General features: G+C 54.2%; 1 protein-coding gene across 1 annotated transcript; it reads left to right on the top strand.

Annotated features, from left to right (window-relative positions):
• The first annotated feature begins 4,509 nt into the window (after positions 1–4,509).
• On the top strand, positions 4,510–18,345 carry ITPA (inosine triphosphatase). The gene is made up of 8 exons (XM_062203935.1): positions 4,510–4,636; positions 9,439–9,496; positions 9,586–9,650; positions 10,210–10,283; positions 11,016–11,047; positions 12,000–12,115; positions 16,070–16,146; positions 17,878–18,345. The coding sequence occupies exons 1-8, from the start codon at positions 4,571–4,573 to the stop codon at positions 18,014–18,016; spliced, it is 627 nt and encodes a 208-aa protein (XP_062059919.1). The 5' UTR covers positions 4,510–4,570; the 3' UTR covers positions 18,017–18,345.
• The last annotated feature ends 690 nt before the right edge of the window (positions 18,346–19,035 follow it).

Raw genomic sequence — 19,035 nt, 5'->3', positions numbered from 1 at the left:
AGATTTTATTTAAAAAAAAAATACTTATTTATCTGAAAGGCAGAGTTACAGAGACAGAGAGAGATAGCTTCCATCTGCTGGGTCACTCCCTAAATGGCCACAATGGCAGGAGCTGGACCAATCCAAAGCCAGAGGCCAGGAGCTTCACTGGGTCTCCCATGTGGGCAGCATTGTGTCTCCCAAAGCCAGGAGCCAGAAACTCCATCCTGATCTTTACCACATGCATGGCAGTGACCCAAGGACTTGGGCCATTTTCCACTGCTTTCTCAGGTGCATTAGCAGGGAGCTGAATCGGAAGTGGAGCAGCCAGGACTAGAGCTGGCACCTATATGTGATGCCAGTGCTGCAGGTAGCAGCTTTACTCACTACACCACAAGGCCAACCCCATGGGAGTGTAGATTTTAAATTCCTGTAAATGTTTAGGAGCTGGGGCTGACTTTATGGCGCAGCAGTCAAGCCATGCTTGACACCAGCACCCCATATGGAAGCACCTGTGGGAATCCCAGCTGCTCTGCTTCCCATCCAGCTTCCTGCTAATGCACCTGGGAAGGCAGCAGAAATGGCAAAAGTACTGAGGTTCTTGCCATCCATGCGATAAAGATCAGGATGGAGTTTCTGGCTCCTGGTGTTGGCCTGGCCCATACATAGCCATTTGGGAAGTAAACAAGCAGATGGAAGATTATCTTTACTGCTCCCTCTCTCTGTCACTCTTATTTTTTTTTTTTAAAGATTATTTTTATTTGAGAGGCAGAGTTACAGAAAGAGCTTCTTCCAAATCTCCCACATGGGTTCAAGGACCCAAGCACTTAGGCCATCTTCCACCGCCTTCCCAGGCCATTAGCAGGGAGCTGAATTGGAAGTGGAGCAGCTTGGACATGAATTGGCACTCATATGGGATGCTAGTGCTGCAGGCGGAGGCGTAACTTACTACGCCACAGCACTGGCCCCAAATAAAAATAATCTTAATGTTTAAAAAAATGTTTGGCCGGCGCCGTGGCTCAATAGGCTAATCCTCCGCCTTGTGGTGCCAGCACACCAGGTTCTAGTCCCGGTCAGGGCACCGGATTCTGTCCCGGTTGCTCCTTTTCCAGGCCAGCTCTCTGCTATGGCCCGGGAAGGCAGTGGAGGATGGCCCAAGTGCTTGGGTCCTGCACCCCATGGGAGACCAGGATAAGCACCTGGCTCCTGGCTTCGGATCAGCGCGGTGTGCCAGCCGCAGTGCGCCAGCCGCGGCAGCCATTGGAGGGTAAACCAACAGCAAAGGAAGACCTTTTTCTCTGTCTCTCTCTCTCTGTCCACTCTGTCTGTCAAAAAATAAAAATAAATTAAAAAATGTTTAAGACCTATAAAATGCTCAATTAAATTGTTTTATAAAAAACACCTGGAGCCTAAATATGAACTAAATCTTTTTATTATTATTACTACTATTATTATTATTTGAAAAGCAGCGAGACAGATTTTCCATCCAGTGGTTCACTCTCCAAATGTCAACAACAGCTAGGGCTGTACCAGGCCAAAGCCAGGAGACTCAATGCAATCTGGTCTCTCATATGGGTGGCAAGGACCCAAGCACTTGAGCCATTTTGAAGCATTCCCTGATGCTTCCTGGGGTACCCATTAGCAGGAAGCTGGAATCAGGAGCATAGCTGATACAGGAACCCAGACATTCCAGACATGGGATGCGGGCTTCCCAAGTGGCATCTTAACCACTGCTCCAAATGCTCACCTCTAGAAATAATTTTTAAATAAGCAAAAAATCCTAAGATAGTTGAAATAAAAATGACATTGTTGATAATTATTGATGTTGGGTGATAACTGTATAGGGGCTCATTCATTTTTTTTTTTTTAAGATTTATTTTATTATTTGAAAGAGAGGTCTTCCATCCGCTAGTTCACTCCCCAAATGACCGTAACAGCAAGAGCTGAGCTGATCTGAAGCTAGGAGCCAGGAGCTTCTTCCGGGTCTCCCACGTGGGTGCAGGAGCCCAAGGACTTGGGCCATCTTCCACTGCTTTCTCAGGCCATAGCAGAGAGTTGGATCAGAAGTGGAGCAGCCAGGACTTGAACCAGTGCCCATAGGAGATGCTGGTGCTGCAGGCCAGGACTTTAACCTGCTGCATCACAGCACCGGCCCCAGTGTTTTTTAAGTTTGAGCTTTTCTATATTAAAATGTAAAAATTAAGACAAATTTGCATATAAGTTGTCCACACAAAAAAATGTGTCGAAGGGCAAAGCAACAAACTGTCACCAAACTCTCCCTTGTGGCCTCAAACAAGTACCATTTTTATAGCTTTCACTTGGAGTTCTGAGTCCTGGAACTCACAAATGTCATGTAAGGTTGCAGATGGACTTGAGGACGGGTGGCTGGAAGGTGGCAGAGAGGCCAGGGAGGCAGCTGCGGCCCGGGCCGGGCAAGAACAGAACAGTGGTGGATTCAGGACGGCAGCAGTGGGCGTGGACTGGAGAGGGTGAATTCATCAACTCTTGCAGAGACAGAATAGCAGGACCGACAAGCTCCTTTGCTTAGCTGTTTCTCCCTTAGTGAAGGGAGGCAATTTCAGGGATGTTCTGGCATATTCCTTGCTGAAGGGGATACAAATTCACATTAAACTCTAGCACAGGCCAACTGTTGAATGAATAAGTAATGGGATGCTTTTCCTTTCTATTCAGAGCAGCTAGGAACTTGACTATACCTGAGCTCATCAATTAGGTGAACCAATATATAACCAATGTATTTCTTTTTTTGTTCTGTTTTTGCCTAAGAAGATTTCTATCATTTGCAACCAAGAGTCCTGACTGATCGCGTGCACTCACACACACACAAACACACACACACTTTTCCTTACAATCTTGAGTGTTCACATATCTTCTCCCTCCTGAGTGCTAAGCCCTCAGGTTGAGTGAGGTCTAGCTAAAGTGGAAACACAGGGCTGGCATTTGGTGTAGCAGCTGTAAACACCTCCATCCCATATGGGAATGCCTGGGTTTGAGTTCCACATCTGCTTCTAATTCCAGCTTCCCACCAGTGCTCACCCTGGGAGGTGTCAAGTGATGGCTCAAGTGCTTGGGTTGCTGCCACCCATGTGGGGAACCCAAATTGAGTTCCAGGCTTCTGGCTTAAGCCTGTCGCAGTCCTGGCTGTTGCAGGCATTTGGGAAGTGAACCAATGGATAGATGTCTATTTTTTAAAATTAATTTATCTATTTGAAAAGCAGAGTTACAGAGAGGCAGAGAGAGAGAGATCGATCGATCGATCGAGACATCTTCCATCTGCTGGTTCACTTCCCAGATGGCCGCAATGGCCGGAGCTGCACTGATTTGAAGCCAGGAGCCAGGAGCTTCTTCTGGGTCTCCCATGCAGGTGCCGGGGCCCAAGCACTTGAGTCATCTTATTCTGCTGTCCCAGGCCATAACAGAGAGCTGGATCGGAAGTGGAGCAGCTCGGAATAACTAGCGCCATATGGATGCCTGCACTGCAGGCAGTGGCTTTACCCATTACACCACAGCTCCAGCCCCAGAAGACATCTGTCTTTATCTCTCTGCCTTTTAAATAAAATAATTAAAAAAGTAAAAATTCAGTGTCAGTTCAAGTCCCAGCTGCTCTATTTCTGATCCAGCTCTCTCTGCCTTTCAAATAAATAAAATAAATCACAGTTCTCAGCACTGACTGTGGTCCATCATATCTGTGTGTGGTACACTGGTGGCTACACCCACATCCCTGACAAGCTCTTCCTAGCCTGAGCCTGGAGCTGAAGCTGTAGACATCCAGGAGATAGTAGGTTTGCTGAGGACAATCCTGGGGTCTAAGAAAGTTCACTGAGGTTATCAGAGAGCAACAGCATGAAGGAAATTGGCCAATCAAGCATCGAGAGGCCTCCAGACTCCCAGTGCCCCCCGCCCCAGAGGAGCTGCCACAGACGTTGGCAGAGCCGGCCCTGCATGTGCCCTGCTGCTCCGCCATCATCCTCTTGAAGAAAAAGGCTCCTGTGCACACATTCCTGCTGACTGCAGCTGAAAACCAGGCAGCTTCATCACGCCTGGGAGGTCAAGAGCAGCTGCTCCCCATCCCGGAAAGTTACCTATGGAGGTGAGCATTTAACAGGGCAGTTAACACTCGGCTCGGGACACCCACACGCCCCATCACAGGGCCTTGGTTCGAGTCCCTGCTCCACTTCCCGTCCAGCGCTCGGCCCCTCAGGGAAAGGGGCGCTGTGCTCCCGAGGAGTCTCAGCAGCATCCCGGGCGCCCTGCGCGCGGGCGCTTCAGCTTTCGGGTCCGTCGGCGGCTACCCTGCGTCCCCGGCCCGCCTGCAACGTCGGCTCCCGGGCTGCCCGCCTGCAACGTCGGCTCCCGGGCTGCCCGCCTGCAACGTCGGCTCCCGGGCTGCCCGCCTGCAACGTCGGCTCCCGGGCTGCCCGCCTGCAACGTCGGCTCCCGGGCTGCCCGGGCTGCCCGCCCACCCCGCGGGGAGAGCGGACACCAAGCCGCCCTCTTCCGGCGCTCCCCGGAAGTGCTCCGCGACTGCCGGCCAAGAGGCTTCTGGGGATTGCGCGGGCTCCCGCCGCTCATCATGGCGGCCTCCTTTGCTGGGAAGAAGATCGTGTTTGTCACCGGGAACGCCAAGAAGCTGGAGGAGGTGCTGGGATGATGTCGGGGGAGGGGGTCGACCGGCAGGCGGCCGGGAGTAAGGAGCCAGAAGCGGCTTCCGGGAGGAGGTGTGGCGGGAGCATGGCCAGCTGGGTCCGCCGGGAATGATGGGTCAGGACCCGGCTGCTTGGAAGGGACCGGGGCCCGAGGAGGCGCCGGCCGAGGAGTGGGGCCGCCCCCGGGTTGGAGAGGGATGATGCGGGCTTTGACAGGTCGGGACGCGGGGCCTCTGAGGACAGTGGCGCCAGAGTAGCAGTGTCTTTGTCATCTGTCTCAAAGGTCACTTACAGAGTTAGGCTCCAAACTGGGCCCCTTCGCTGCTCTGGCACCGATCCAGATCCTGCTCCTGGTCGAGGAGTTTCGGGGACAGAGAGGGTGGGGGGCGGGGGTCTAGACTGAGCAGTCCAAGCCCCTAAATGGTCCAGGAATCTTGTCCTCAGCCTCCCTCCTCATCTGTGAAATGGGACGGTGCAGAAAGACAGGGGTGATCCATTTCCTCTCATAGAGGCCGCTTCAGCGCCAAGACACGTGTTAGCAGGGGAAGAGCATCGCAAATGGATTTAATCAATTTTGCATGCACAGGAGCAAACCGTTTAGAGAAAGCTCCTCCCCCTCCCCTTTTAAACCTTTACTCGTTTGAAAGGCAGGATGACACAGACTGCTGCTTCAGTCCCCAAGGGCCCCCAACACCAGTGTAGGAACAGGCGGAAGCCAGCGTCCAGGAACAACATGCAGTCTCACCCTTGGGTGGCAGAAAACTAAAGCCCTTGGGCTGTCATCTGCTGCCTCCCAGTGCATTAGCAGAAGGCTAATCAGAGCTTGGAGCAGGGGCCCGTGCTGTGGCGTCGCGGCTAAAGCTGCCTCCTGCAGCACCGGCATCCCATACGGGCACCACCAGTTTAAGGCCCGGCTGCTCCACTTCCGATCCAGCTCCCTGCTAATGGCCTGGGAAAGCAGAAGAGAATGGCCCAAGTGCTTGGGCCCCTGCCACCCATGTGGGAGGCCTGGAAGAAGCTCCTGGCTCCTGGCTTTGGCCTGGCCCAGCCCTTGAACCAGTGTATGAAAGATTTCTCTCTCTCCCTTCTGTAACTTTCAAATATATAAAAGAAAAAAAAATAGTGTGGAGTAGCCAGTACTCAGACCAGGCACTCTGATATGGAATGGGGATGGGGTGTCCCAAGTGGGAGACTTAGTTTACTTGGCAGTATTTGCCCGGAATCTCTCATTTTTATGCTTATATTTGATGAAGCATGGCCAAATATGTTAGAAATGTGATTGGACAAAAGCTATATAACCCAATGCCTTTACGTCTGTGTGTAGCATTTCTTCCTGATCAGAAAGACTCCTTCCGAGATTTTTTTTTTTTTTTTTTTTTTTTTTTTTAGGATTTATTTGAAAGGCAGAGATACAGAGAGGCAGAGAGAGAGAGAGCGAGAGTGAGAGAGAGGTCTTCCATCCACTGGTTCACTCCCCAAATGGCCACAACAGCCAGAGCTGGGAAGCCAGGAGCCAGGAGCTTCTTCCAGGTCTCCCACACAGGTGCAGGGGCCCAAGGACTTGGGCCATCTTCCACTGCTTTCCCAGGCCTTAGCAGAGAGCTGGATTGGAAGTGGAGCAGCCGGGACTTGAACAGGTACTCATATGAGATGCCGGTACTGCAGACAGTGGCTTTACCCACTATGCCACAGCACTGGTCCCGAAACGGGGGTCTTTTTAAAGATTTATTTATTTGAAAGGCAGAGATCTTCTGGTTCGCTCCGAAAGTGAATCATGGCTGGGGCCAGGTCCAAGACAGGCAGGGCGATATTAGAGTAGTATTTTTTTTTTCTTTTTTGACAGGCAGAGTTAGACAATGAGAGAGAGAGAGACAGAGAGAAAGGTCTTCCTTCTGTTGCTTCACTCCCCAAATGGCTGCTATGGATGGCACTGAGCCGATCTGAAGCCAGGAGCCAGGTGCTTCTCCTGGTCTCCCATGCGGGTGCAGGGCCCAAGCACTTGGGCCATCCTCCACTGCCTTCCCGGGCCATAGCAGAGAGCTGGACTGGAAGAGGAGCAACCGGGACAGAATTCAACGCCTTGACCGGGACTAGAACCTGGTGTGCCGGCGTCGCAGGTGGAGGATTAGCCAAGTGAGTCGCAGCGCCAGCCAGAGTAGTATTTTTGGGATTTGTGGCCTGCTTTGGGGAAAAGGGTTTTAGTTTCTGTGACCTGCATTGGGAAATTCTGTTTTCTCTGGCTTCCCTTGAGGGGAGCAAACAGCAGAAAGACAGGGAGGTTTAGAGAAAGGCTTTGCTGTTTGAGGCTTCTTCAGGGCCCCAAAGAGCCATGCTTTGGGGGATTATTTTCTGAGCCCCAACAGAATGATGTGGAGCATCTGCTTCAGAGTGCTGTAGAGAAGACTAAAGAAGGCTTTAGACCCAGTCTCTTCTATAGGGAGCGTGCGGCTAGCCGTGAGGACTGCTGGGATCAGAGATACGGAGCCCATGCAGGCTGCTCCCTGGCTGTACCCACAGGCCGCGAGGATGGCCCTGACAGGCCTGTCTCGTCCTGTTAGCTGGCTGCTCCTCCTGTGGGTCTTTCTGCTTTCTTCCCTGCTGGTAGAGGGGACAATGAGCCTTCTGCCGGACGCCAGCTCTGATTGACCATGCTTGGGTCAAAGGTTTGCCCCATGCAGCAGGCAACTGTGGCACAGCAGGTTAAGCCACTGTTTGGGACGCCTGCATCTTCTATCAGAGTGCTGGTTCAAGTCCCCGCTATGCCTCTCCTGATTCAGCCTTCTGCTAATACATCCTGGGAGGCAACAGATGATGGCTCAAGTACTTGGGTCCCTGCCACCCATGTGAAAACCTGGATGGAGTTGCAGGCTCCTGGCTCTGGCCTAGCTCAGCCCTGGCTCTTTCGTAGGCATTTGGGGAATGAACCAGCAGATGGAAGATCTTTCTGTCTCTCGTTTTCTCTCTTGTTCTGCCTTTCAAGTGGAATAAAATAAAGGGGAGAGGAGTTGCCCCAACTCATCAGCCATATCCAAGGAGGTGGGACCTGTGTGGGAAGCAGATGGTGACCGACACTGGATGGATCCGAGGCAGGCCAATGGGGTGCACTCATGACTGATGGCAGACAGGGTGGCCTTCTCAAGAGCCACAGCCCCGCGCTGACAAAGGGTTTGGGAATCCTGAGAACAACCAGTGAGGCAGACAGTGAGTGCCACCCTGAACAGTCCATGCCAGATGCCAGACCTCAAGCTTCTCTCTGAGAACATGGGTCTCCCACATTTGTTTTTTTTATTTATTTATTTTTATTTTATTTATTTTTATTTTTATTTTTTTGACAGGCAGAGTGGACAGTGAGAGAGAGAGACAGAGAGAAAGGTCTTCCTTTTGCCATTGGTTCACCCTCCAATGGCCGCCGCGGCTGGCGCGCTGTGGCCGGCGCACCGCGCTGATCCGATGGCAGGAGCCAGGTGCTTCTCCTGGTCTCCCATGGGGTGCAGAGCCCAAAGACTTGGGCCATCCTCCATCTGCACTCCCTGGCCACAGCAGAGAGCTGGCCTGGAAGAGGGGCAACCAGGATAGAATCTGGCGCCCTGACTGGGGCTAGAACCCGGTGTGCCGGGGCTAGAACCCGGTGTGCCGGCGCCACAAGGTGGAGGATTAGCCTGTTGAGCCACGGCGCTGGCTAAGGGTCTCCCACATTTGAAGAAGGCTCTGGGGGTGGGTGCTGGGTGCCGCGGTTAAGACACTGCCTCGGATGCCTATGTCCCATATGTCACAGTGCCAGGTTCAAGTCCTGGGTCTGCTTCTAGTTCCAGCTTCCTGCTAATGCATGCTCTGGAAGACAGTAGTGATATCTCAAGTATTTGGGTCCCTGCACCACGTGGGAGACTGGATTGAGTTCTGGGCTCCTGACTTTAGCCTGGTTCAGCTCTAGCTGCTGTGGGCATCTGGGCGACTGAACCAGCGGATGAGAGATCTCTGTTTGTTTTTCTCTATATCTCTCTGCCTTTCAAATAAATGAAAATTAAAGGGGCCAGTGCTGTGGCACAGCAGGTTAACGCCCTGGCCTGAAGCGCCGGCATCCCATATGGGTGCCAGTGTGAGTCCCAGCTGCTCCGCTTCTGATCCAGCTCTCTGCTATGGCCTGAGAAAGCAGTAGAAGATGTACCAACTTCTTGGGTCCCTGCACTCTCATGGGAGAACTGGAAGAAACTCCTGGCTCCTGCCTTTGGGTTGGCGCAGCTCTGGCCGTTGCAGCCAATTAGGGAGTGAACCCGTGGATGGAAGACCTCTCTCTCTCTCTCTCTGCCGCTCCTCTCTCTGTGTAACTCTGACTTGCAAATAAAATATCTGAAAAAAAAAAAAAAAAGAAAGAAAATTAAAAAGAAAAAAAGGCTACATTTTGATTAGGTATCAGTGAACCAGTGCCTGTATGGGATGCCGGCACCGCAGGCAGCAGCTTTACCTGCTGTGCCACAGCACCAGCCCCTGTCAGGGAAAAGAAATATTTATCTCCCTATCTGAGTTTGCAGTCTTCCTGAATGGTGGGTAGCCGCTGGCCTAGGCGGATGAGTATGGTTTCTGAGAGCTTTGAGAAGGGAAGCGGGTGATCTGGCTAGGGGTTGGGTTGGCACCAGCAGAGAGCTGAAGGAAGGGGAGCAGAGGAGTGAGGGGCGCTCTCACCTGCTGGGGTGGCCTTGGGGGGCTGGCAGGAGAGCACCTGCTGGGAAGGGTGGTGATAGCTGTGGCACGGGGAGTGCAGGTGGGTGGTGATGAATGTTCTTTCATTTTGGAACAGGTCATTCAGATCCTAGGAGATAAGTTTCCGTGCACTTTGGAGGCACAGAAAATTGACCGTATGTCTGATTTTGTTTCAATTTTAAAAGATATTTTGCTTTCTCTGTCTTTGGGTGGCCTGACTGTGTGTGTCTGTTTTCCTGATAAGTGCCGGAGTACCAGGGAGAGCCGGATGAGATCTCCATACAGAAGTGTCAGGAGGCGGCTCGCCAGGTGTGTGTTCTACACTTGTCCCCCTTGGTCATCGTCCTGGTGGCTCCTGGGGACAGACAGACGGTGGTAGAGTGGGCACCGTTTTTGTGCCTTCAGGGACCTGCCCAGACCCAGCTAGGCAGTTACTGTTGGCCTTGGAACACTCTCCCACTCCCACCCTCGGCTGCGTGCTGTCTGCCTCATTCACACATACACACACATGCACGCACACACTCACACACACATATCCCCCCCCCCCCCAAGCCTCTTTCCCAATTCCCAAAGACATACATTTCAGCCCCACCTTCTCCCCACATCATCTTCACCTCCCTGGGGAGCTGAGCAGGAGCACTTTAGGAAGAGCCAGGCTGTTTGGGTGTGAATCCCAGCGCTTCCATTGCTTTGCCTGCAGCAGGCAAAAGGTTTTGGTGTCCTCATCTCTGAGAAAAAGCCGAGATGAGTTATTGGCTCTTGATGGGCTTCTGTCAGCTGCTGCTTGGCCCCAGCCTGGTGACCTTGGCGTTCAGGGCAGAGATGGAGCCTGCTCCTGGTCTCAGGGCTCCATGTCCTTGTGCTGCAGGTGCAGGGACCTGTACTGGTGGAGGACACCTGTCTGTGCTTCAACGCCCTCGGCGGACTCCCCGGCCCCTACATGTGAGTGCCCTGCCCCCGCCTCCTTGCTGGGCCTCGCCACAGCTGCTCCAGGACTGCAGCGATTGGTTAGCGGATCCCGTGGGTCACTCACTGTCTTGGCATCAGCGTGGATATTCCAGATCGTCCAGGGGGAGGATTAGGGGTACAAGGAGAGGCGGCCCTTTCCTTCGTACGTGAGAATGTGGTTGTGTAAGTCGATGGGAAACGGGCGCCTACCCATCTGAGGAGTACATTCAGAGATCGGTTTCAGGAAAGAGGAAATAAGGAGGTTGAGATCTAAAAACTGATTTAAAAGCTGTTTAGTGTGTGGTCCCCCTCGGGAGGTCTTTGTGTGTGTCTAGGATGCAGGTACCCCAGGGGCACACGCGTGGAGGTGCTGGTGCTGGGTTTGCGCGTGTGTATGTCCAGCTCACGGCTGACCAGGCAGTCTGCCAAGGCAGCAGCAGCCACACGAAGCCCCGCAGGGTGTGTCGCTGCACACCCGCGCCCGCACTCTCAGGCCCTTTTAGTGTTTGGCAGTCTGGGGGCTGTGGAGTGTCACCACGTGCATTATCGGGTCTTCTGTGTGCTGCCTGTTGGCCTTCGTCCCCTTTTTCCCCGTTAGATTCTTGCTCTGCGTTTGGGTTGGAGCTGTTCGTTTGCATTTGCCCGCCCTCACTGGCCTGGCGCGCGGTCTCGGTAGAGGGAACGTCCGCCCGGCCCTGCGTCTGACCGCCTTTACTTCTCTTGCAGAAAGTGGTTTCTGGAGAAGCTGAAGCCTGAAGGTATTCTCCCCTCTGCTGCTCCCCTCACATCTGTTGAGCACTGGGAATCCGGGGTACCCCAGCTGCTAATCAGCAGTTCCTCGTGCCAGCCCCACCAGTTCCCTGTCCATAACCTGCCGCTCGCACCTGCCTGATTGCAGAGTATCCAAGGTGGGGGAGGGGCTTCGGGAGCTGTGACTGAGGGACAAAGGGGCTGAAGTTGATTGTGGGTCTCAAGGGACTTGACCCTGGCAATTGCCTGCTGGCTTGACCTCGGCCAGGGGCTGGCCTCGGGCTCAGGGGCAGCTCCTCGGAGGCCCCGGCAATTCGTGCCCTTCACTCACAGGCGTAGGCCAGAACGCTCCCTGCTTTAGGTTCTTGAAAAACACTTGCTGTTGTGAGCATGTCAGTCCTATACAACAGTGGACTAGGATGACCATAAATGTATGTAGCTGCCATTTGTCAATTAAAACTAAAAATGAGCAGTGGGGTAGTGAACCCCATTCCCCATCACCTGCCCAGCTTCCCGGTGATCGGCATCAGGCCTGTCTCGCGACATCTGTACCCACCCTGGCCCCTCACACAATTTTTTCCCAGTCCAGTATTTTAAAGCAAATCCCAAAGTCATCTCTTTGAAGTTCTTCAGCCTATTATCTCTAAAAGGTGAAAAACCATTAACCAGCTGGAGTAATAATAATTTCTTAGTGTTGTGTGATCACGTGTAGATTTCCTTGGTGGTAGCGGAAAGCCTTTTACAGGTGAACCAAGAGCCACCCTGCACGGGCAGATTTCCTGTGTATCGCAAAGCCTGTGCCAGGGGAGCCTTCCCTACTCACAGCCTTCAGCTTCGAACCCAGCGCCCTCACCCATCCAGTTTGGGGGCTCCTTCCTCCCCACCCTTGGGGGGCTTCCAGGGACAGTGTAGGAAGTGGGCAGGACAGGTGCACTGAGCCATCACCGCACCCGCCCGCAGGTCTCCACCAGCTCCTGGCCGGCTTTGAGGACAAGTCAGCCTATGCGCTCTGCACATTCGCCTTCAGCACCGGGGACCCCAGCGAGCCCGTGCGCCTGTTCCGGGGCCGGACCTCGGTGCGTACCCCCCCACCTGTTGTTGTTCCCGCACTTGCCACCAGAGGGCGCTCCAGCAGAGTCGACTGCCCCCGGGGTCTTGCTGAGAGGCTCCCAGGGCACTGCAGGGAGGGGTGATGCCAGTCCTGAAGCGTCCCTGACCCGTGGGCTCCTGAGGCCAGGTCTGCCTGACAGACCCAGATCTCGCGCTGTGCCTAGAGGCCAAGTACACACTGAAGGTGCCAACCCCCAACCCCCTCAGCCCGGGCTTCTCCAAGCTGCCAAGGCTGCAGCCGCCTTTGACTGTCTACATCCTTCCTGACCTTATGTGCATGTAGAATCTTAATTCTCACTCGGACTCATTCCTCCTCCGGCTGCTGTTCAGCCCCCATGCCCGCCTGTCAGACCCTGGGGTGCAGCTGCTTCTCTCAGGGTCTGGAAGACTCGGGCCAACCAGCTCCCCCGGCCCCATCCATTCTTCCTGCGGCAGGAAGAATGTCCCCCTGTGCGCGGGGTAAAAGCCAGAGGCTCTGCGGGGCTGCCCACTCGGACTCCTTCTACCTTGCTGCTTCCACGTGTGTTGAAGGTGGTGGTGACGGCGGGGGTGGGAACGTGGCACTGCGCTGTGTCTGAGCGTGCGGTGCAGCGGCAGCCAGCACGTCCACGTGCCGTGCCCCGGGTCTCCAGGGCTTTTCCTCCTGCCCATCTGAAACTCACTGAGCAACTTGCCCTGTCGCACTTGGCAGCCCCCGGCAGCCCTCATTCTCCTTATTTCTGAGTGACCACTTTACAGTCCTCATAGAAGTACAGTCATAGACTGCTGCCCTGTTGTGACCGGCATGGGTCACTTAGCATAGTGGCCTCAGCGTCCATCCATGTCACCGCCAGCGTCCATCCATGTCACCGCATACGGCAGTATTTCCTACAATCTTTTTTTTTTTTTTAATCTTTCTTTCTTTGAAAGTCAGAGTTACAGAGAGAGGGAAGGAGAGACAGAGAGAGAGAGAGAGATATTCTATCTCTGGTTCACTGCCCAACTCTGCAACAGCCAACACTGGGCCAGGCTGAAGCCAAGAGCCAGGAGCTTCATCCGGGTCTCCCACTCGGGTGACAAGGCCCAAACATTGGTGCCATCTTCTGCTGCTTTTCCCAGGCCATCAGCAGGGAGCAGCCAGGACACCAGCTGGCACCCATATGGAATGCTGGTATCACAGGCAGCTTAGGGTGCTTAGGGTGCTACGCCACAGTGCGGGCTCCAATTTCCTACAGTCTTAAGGTGGAATAATATTCTACTGTGTGCCTAGATTGTATTTTCTTTATCCCTTTTCCATTTGTAGACACATAGGTACCTCTTGGCTATTGTGAGTAATGTTGTAGTGAACATGGGAGTGCAGAGAAATTTTCACAATCCTGTTTCCAGTTCTTTGGGATAAAAACCCACAAGTGCAACTGGTGGATCATATTGCCTAGTCAAAGTTGCTTTTTTGTTTGTTTAAGATTTATTTATTTATTTGAAAGTCAGAATTACACAGAGAGAGAAGGAGAGGCAGAGAGAGACAGAGAGAGGTCTTCCATTCGCTGGGTCACTCCCCAGTTGGCCACAATGGCCGGAGCTGCGCTGATCTGAAGCCAGGAGCCCGCAGCTTCTTCCAGGTCTCCCACACAGGTGTTGGGGCCCAAGGACTTGGGCCATCTGCTGCTGCTTTCCCAGGCCATAGCAGAGAGCTGGGTTGGAAGTGGAGCAGCCGGGACTTGAACCAGCGCCCATATGGGATGCTGGCGCCTCAGGCGGAAGCTTAACCTACTGTGCTACTGTGCCAGCCCCCTGGTTAAATGGTCACAAATCAGTTGTGTTCTGTTTACAGAAATGTCCACTTCTCTCGAAAGCTCAGACGTGTAACCACCCCTTCCTGTGGTTGCCCAAGCACAGCTGCCCTGTTGACACGGTCACCGCGGTCCTTTCCGTTCCCCGTCATTGCTCTGCTTCATGGACCTGGTTCCTTGCCAGCCCTGTTTCTTCATCTCGTTTTGCTCTCACCTGTCCACTCCCTGTCCACTCTGCCGCACTGGATGACCTCGTCCATACCGGCACGTCAGCTACACTGCTTCCAGCAGATCAGATGCGCCAGGACCTTCACCTCGCCTGGTCCGCGCCTGCAGCCACCTTGCTCTAGCCCTTATGTGGCCAAAGCATCCCGTCCTCACAATGGCCTTCCCCGCGCTTCCCATCCCAGTCACTCCATCTGCCCTTCCGGAGCTCAACACCCTGTTCCCTTTAAGGCACTTTGCATGCAGCGATCATCAGTTTGCTTACTGGGGTGATGCCTGTTTTGCTTAAGCAATCCATGGTCGGAAGGCAGGGCTAGGCCGGCTGTGCCCCTGGTGCTGAGAATACTGCCTGGCCTTCTGAAGCTGCTCAAGGGGGTGAGGTTCAGAGAGGGTCAGTAACTGGCCTCGGGCACACAGCCTCCCCACTGGAAGAAGCAGAGATCACCTTTGAGCTGCATCACTTGACCTTATGAGGATAATCCCCATTGTCTGTCACCTTGTATGTTTTAGGCTAGGTTTTGTTTTTTTACTTTGATGACAACATGACATTTCACTGTATTGGTTCTCTCGTGGGATTTGCCTATGGCAGCCAGTGTTTAGTTTTTTTAGACATGTATTTGTTTTTATTTATTTGAAAGAGAAAGAGATCTTCCATCTGCTGGCTTCACTCCCCAGATGGCTGCAACAGGCAGGGCTGGGCCAGGCCAAAGCCAGGAGCCAGGAACTCCATCCATGTCTCAAACATGGGCGACGGGGACTCAACTATTTGAGCCATTATCTGTTGGTGCACATTAGCAATAAGCTGGATTGGAACCAGAGGCGAGACTGAACCAGGCACTCCCATATGAGATGCAAGTGGCCCAACACTGTGTCACTGTGCCTGGCCCCACCCCCGCCCCTCCATGTGCTGAGCTCTTGTGAGCTGGGCGCTGCTGTGCACTTATTTTTAGGATACCGTGTTCCATTCATTGTTGGAGCTCCTCTTGGGTTTGAGAAATGCTGTATCAGCAGCAGGCAGAGGGAGTGTCTGCAAAAGACCCTTCCCAGGAGAAAAAAAAAATTTTTTTTTAAAGATTATGTATTTATTTGAAAGGTATAGTTACAGAGAGAGAGAGAGAGATTCTTCTGTCCACTGATTCACTCCCCAGTTGGCCGCAACGGCTGGAGCTGGGCCAATCTGAAGCCAGGAGCCAGGAGCTTCTGAGTCTTCCACACAGGTGCAGGGGCCCAAGCACTTGGGCCATCCTCCACTGCTTTCCCAGCTGGATCAGGAGTGGGGCAGCTGGGACTGGAACCAGCGCCCAAATAGGATGCTGGCACTGCAGGCGGTGGCTTTACCCGCTACGCCACAGGGCCAGCCCCTCTTTCATCATTTAGACACAGACTGAACTCCCATCTACTGGTTCACTCCCCAAATGCCCACAATATCTGGGGCTGGGAACAGGTTGCCCTGATGGGTCAGAGGGGCCCAAGTACTTGAGCCATCACCTGCTGCCTCCCAGGGTTAGCAGGAAACTGGGATCTAGAGCAGAGCCAGGACTCGAACCCAGGTACTCTGGTAGCACAACATAACAGCTGTGTTCACCAGTGGGCCAGACAGCAGCCCCAGAAATTGCCTTCTGTCAGTTTCCCAAAGTTGACTCATTTTCCTTCAGTGAGGTCACAGGTTGTCAAATGTGAGGTGGCCCTCATAGGATTAGTGGACCAGCTGAGTACGAGGGCCACCCTGTGTGTGCGTGGAGTGCTGCCCTGCTCTGCACTTTATGTTGTCAGCAAGCATTTACAAGCACTACATATCCTTTGAACCTGCGTTGTGAGTAAATATGATTTAGGCAAATTTGCACACTAGCCCAGTGCACACTGGCGGCTGCTCCGCTGGTGCATGTCCTCTACGCCCAGTGACACACCTGCCCCCTTCTTTGGCAGGGCCGGATTGTGGTACCCCGAGGCTCCCGGGACTTTGGCTGGGACCCCTGCTTCCAGCCTGATGGATATGAGCAGACGTAAGAACCCCAATGTCTTCCCCTGGGTGTAAGGCGGGGCCTGTGCCCCGCCCTGGTGCAGGCATGTGGGTGGGGGTGGGCACGGGCTCTGAGGATGCCGTTCCGGCTGAAGGCAGCTGTGCTGGGATGGACACCAGGAATCTGAGTGGCCCAGGCCTCCGCAGAGGAGGCAGCCAGGCGGGGCTGAGTCTGGGCTCTGGGGCTCTGGTCCACTTGGGAGCAGCTGTGTGACCAGTGGCTTCCCTCCTTGCCTTGACCTGTCATTTACAAACCTGACAGTTTTGTAGATTCTCCAACTCCCCATCAAGGCCATACACTGACCGTTATTGGAATTGGGCTTTCTAGGCCTGAGGGGTGTAGCCTGGGGCCTGGCAGAGCTAAGGACACTGAAGCTGTGCTGCCCAAGGGAGCTGTTTGGTGACAGAAATGTTCTGTGTCTGCACTGTCCACATGGCCAGCCACCAGCCACATGTAGGACAGCTGAAATGGGGTGAGACTGACAAATGAAATTACTCTAATTCAGTTGTCATTCCTCTGAATAGTCACATGTGACTAGTGGCTGCTGGACTGGACACATAAGGATGAAGGTCACAGGGGAGTGGGTTGTTGCCTTGCCAGAGTCCTGGCATAGAGGATGGGCCCCCTGCCAGCGGCTCTGTTCTCAGCCCGCCCACTGCATTGGAGGAGCTGCTGTGTTTGCTGTGTCAGACCTCACTGCTTCCTGTCAACAGAGGACAAAGCTGATCAAACACACAGCTCATCCCTGTCCCCAGCCTCCCTTGACAACTTTTGGACATGCCAGAGCAAGGTTTTTTTTTTTTTTTTTTTTTTTTTTTAAACAGGCAGGCAGAGATCTCCCACCCACTGGCCCAAGCCCCAAATGCCTGCATGCAGTAGCCAGGGCTGGGCCAGGGTGAAGCCAGGAGCCAGGAACTCCATCCAGGTGGCCCACAGGGTGGCAGGGATCCGGCCACTTCAGCGATCACCTGCTGCCTCCTGTGCGAGATCGAAACTGCAGTGAGGACTCCCGCCTAGGCACTGACGTGGGATGCAGGCATCCCAAGTGGTGTCTTTTTTTTTTTTTTTTAAGTTTTTATTTGAAAGAGAGAGAGAGATCTTCCATCACCTGGTTCGCTCCCCAAATCCCTCCAACAGCCAGGGGCGGGCCACATGAAGCAGTCATCAGGAACTCCATTCAGGTCTGTGTGGGTGTCAGGGACCCAAGTACTTGAGCCGTCTGCTGCTGCCTGGGCTCATTAGCAGGAAGCTGGGTCAGAAGCAGAGTGGCTGGCTTCACTCGCTGTGCCACAGTGTCTGCTCCCAAGGTGGTGTGTTGATCAGTCCGTCAAAGCCCCGTCCCCAGGGGCAGGCACCTGGCACAGTGGCTGAGATGCTGCTTGGACGCCAGCATCCTGAGAGCCTGGTGCGAGCTCTGGCTCTGCTTCCTGCTGGCGCACACCCTGGGAGTTGGGTCCCTGCCACCCATGTGGGAGACCTCCGTTAAGTTCCTGGCTCCTGGCTGTTAGAGGCATTTGAGGCATGAACCAATCAATGGAAGGTCTCTGTCTCTGCCTTTCAAATGAAGAGTGACAGACACACGGACAGATAGACAGATGATAGATTAACTGCCTCCCAGGAGCTGGGGGCTGCGCCTGGTGGGGGCTCGGAGCGTGGGCTGGGCTGGGCCCACAGTCGGCCGGGCTCCATCAGAGCTCTCGCTGTCCTCCCCAGGTATGCGGAGATGCCCAAGGCTGAGAAGAACACCATCTCGCACCGCTTCCGGGCCCTGCTGGCCCTGCAGGAATACTTCGGCAGCCTGACTCCTCCTGGGGCCGCAGGAGCCCCTGGCCATGGATCCGGGGAGAGCTAGCCCAAGACCTCCGCCACCAGGCAGGCACCCCCTTGAAAAGTGCTTTCCTTCGCTGTTATCTCTTCCCGCGGGTGTTGGGGCGGCCTCACCACACGCCCTGTCCAGAGGAGCAGCCGGTTCTGCTCAAGAAACTGGGCAAGCTGCCCCCAAGGCAGTGATCTCTCCTACAGCCTCCAGGCCTGGGGTCCTGGAAGGACGACTGGGTGTTGAAACTGGCCATGGCAGGACTGAAGGCGTGGGGAAGACCAAACAGCCTTAGATATTTTGAAAATGCAACGGTGATTCCCGGAGGCACTTGTTTCCAAAATAAATCAGGTGTATCTGCGTGAACCCTGCCCTGGGCTGCTGGCTGTCTCCCGAGTCCCCAGCAGGTGCAGGCAGCCTTGCGGGCGGGGCTGGCGGGCCAGGGCCATGTTTGCCTGCAGCCGCACTTCTGCTTGTGTTCCTTCCTCATAGGAAGGAACATGTCCTCTTCCATGGCACACCCACGCTGTCCGCCCACCCATTAGGAGATGCCACCACCCAGCAGGCCGCCACGGTGTTTGCCAGGCCGAGAAGGTGGGCAGCGTGGACGGGCCCAGCGCTGTCCCTTTATGTTGCTGTCCAGTAGAGCAGCTCAAAGGTTGGCTCGTGATGGTGCCAAGTGCATCTTCCTTGTGGGGAGGGGCACGGAGTCCTTGACTCGAAGGGGGTTGACATGACTTGGTTCAGCCTGGAGGCCCTCACCGAGACATAGCTCAGCTGCCTCCAACCCTTCCTGGGCCCCTAGAAAAGCCAATCTCTGAGAGGGACTTAGGGGGCCCAGGCATCCGCTTTGAGTGGACCATTCTCTGGCCAGGAGGAATGCCCAACCCCAAGGACATGCAGAGCACAGGGCAGGGGCCACTTCCAGTCTCACCTCTGCTCAGAGGCAGCTCACACAGTGTTCCCTTAGGTCCTTAGTCCTCAGTTTGCTCAGATGGCTGCAAGCCTGGCCTTAAGAGTTCTGAGAACAGTCTCTGGCCTGCGGCAGTGCACAT

The sequence above is a fragment of the Lepus europaeus genome, chromosome 10 (genome assembly GCF_033115175.1).
Source record: "Lepus europaeus isolate LE1 chromosome 10, mLepTim1.pri, whole genome shotgun sequence".
In the NCBI taxonomy this organism is placed as follows: domain Eukaryota; kingdom Metazoa; phylum Chordata; class Mammalia; order Lagomorpha; family Leporidae; genus Lepus; species Lepus europaeus.
The sequence above is the reverse complement of the archived record's forward strand: the minus strand, read 5'-3'. Positions and strand labels throughout refer to the sequence as shown.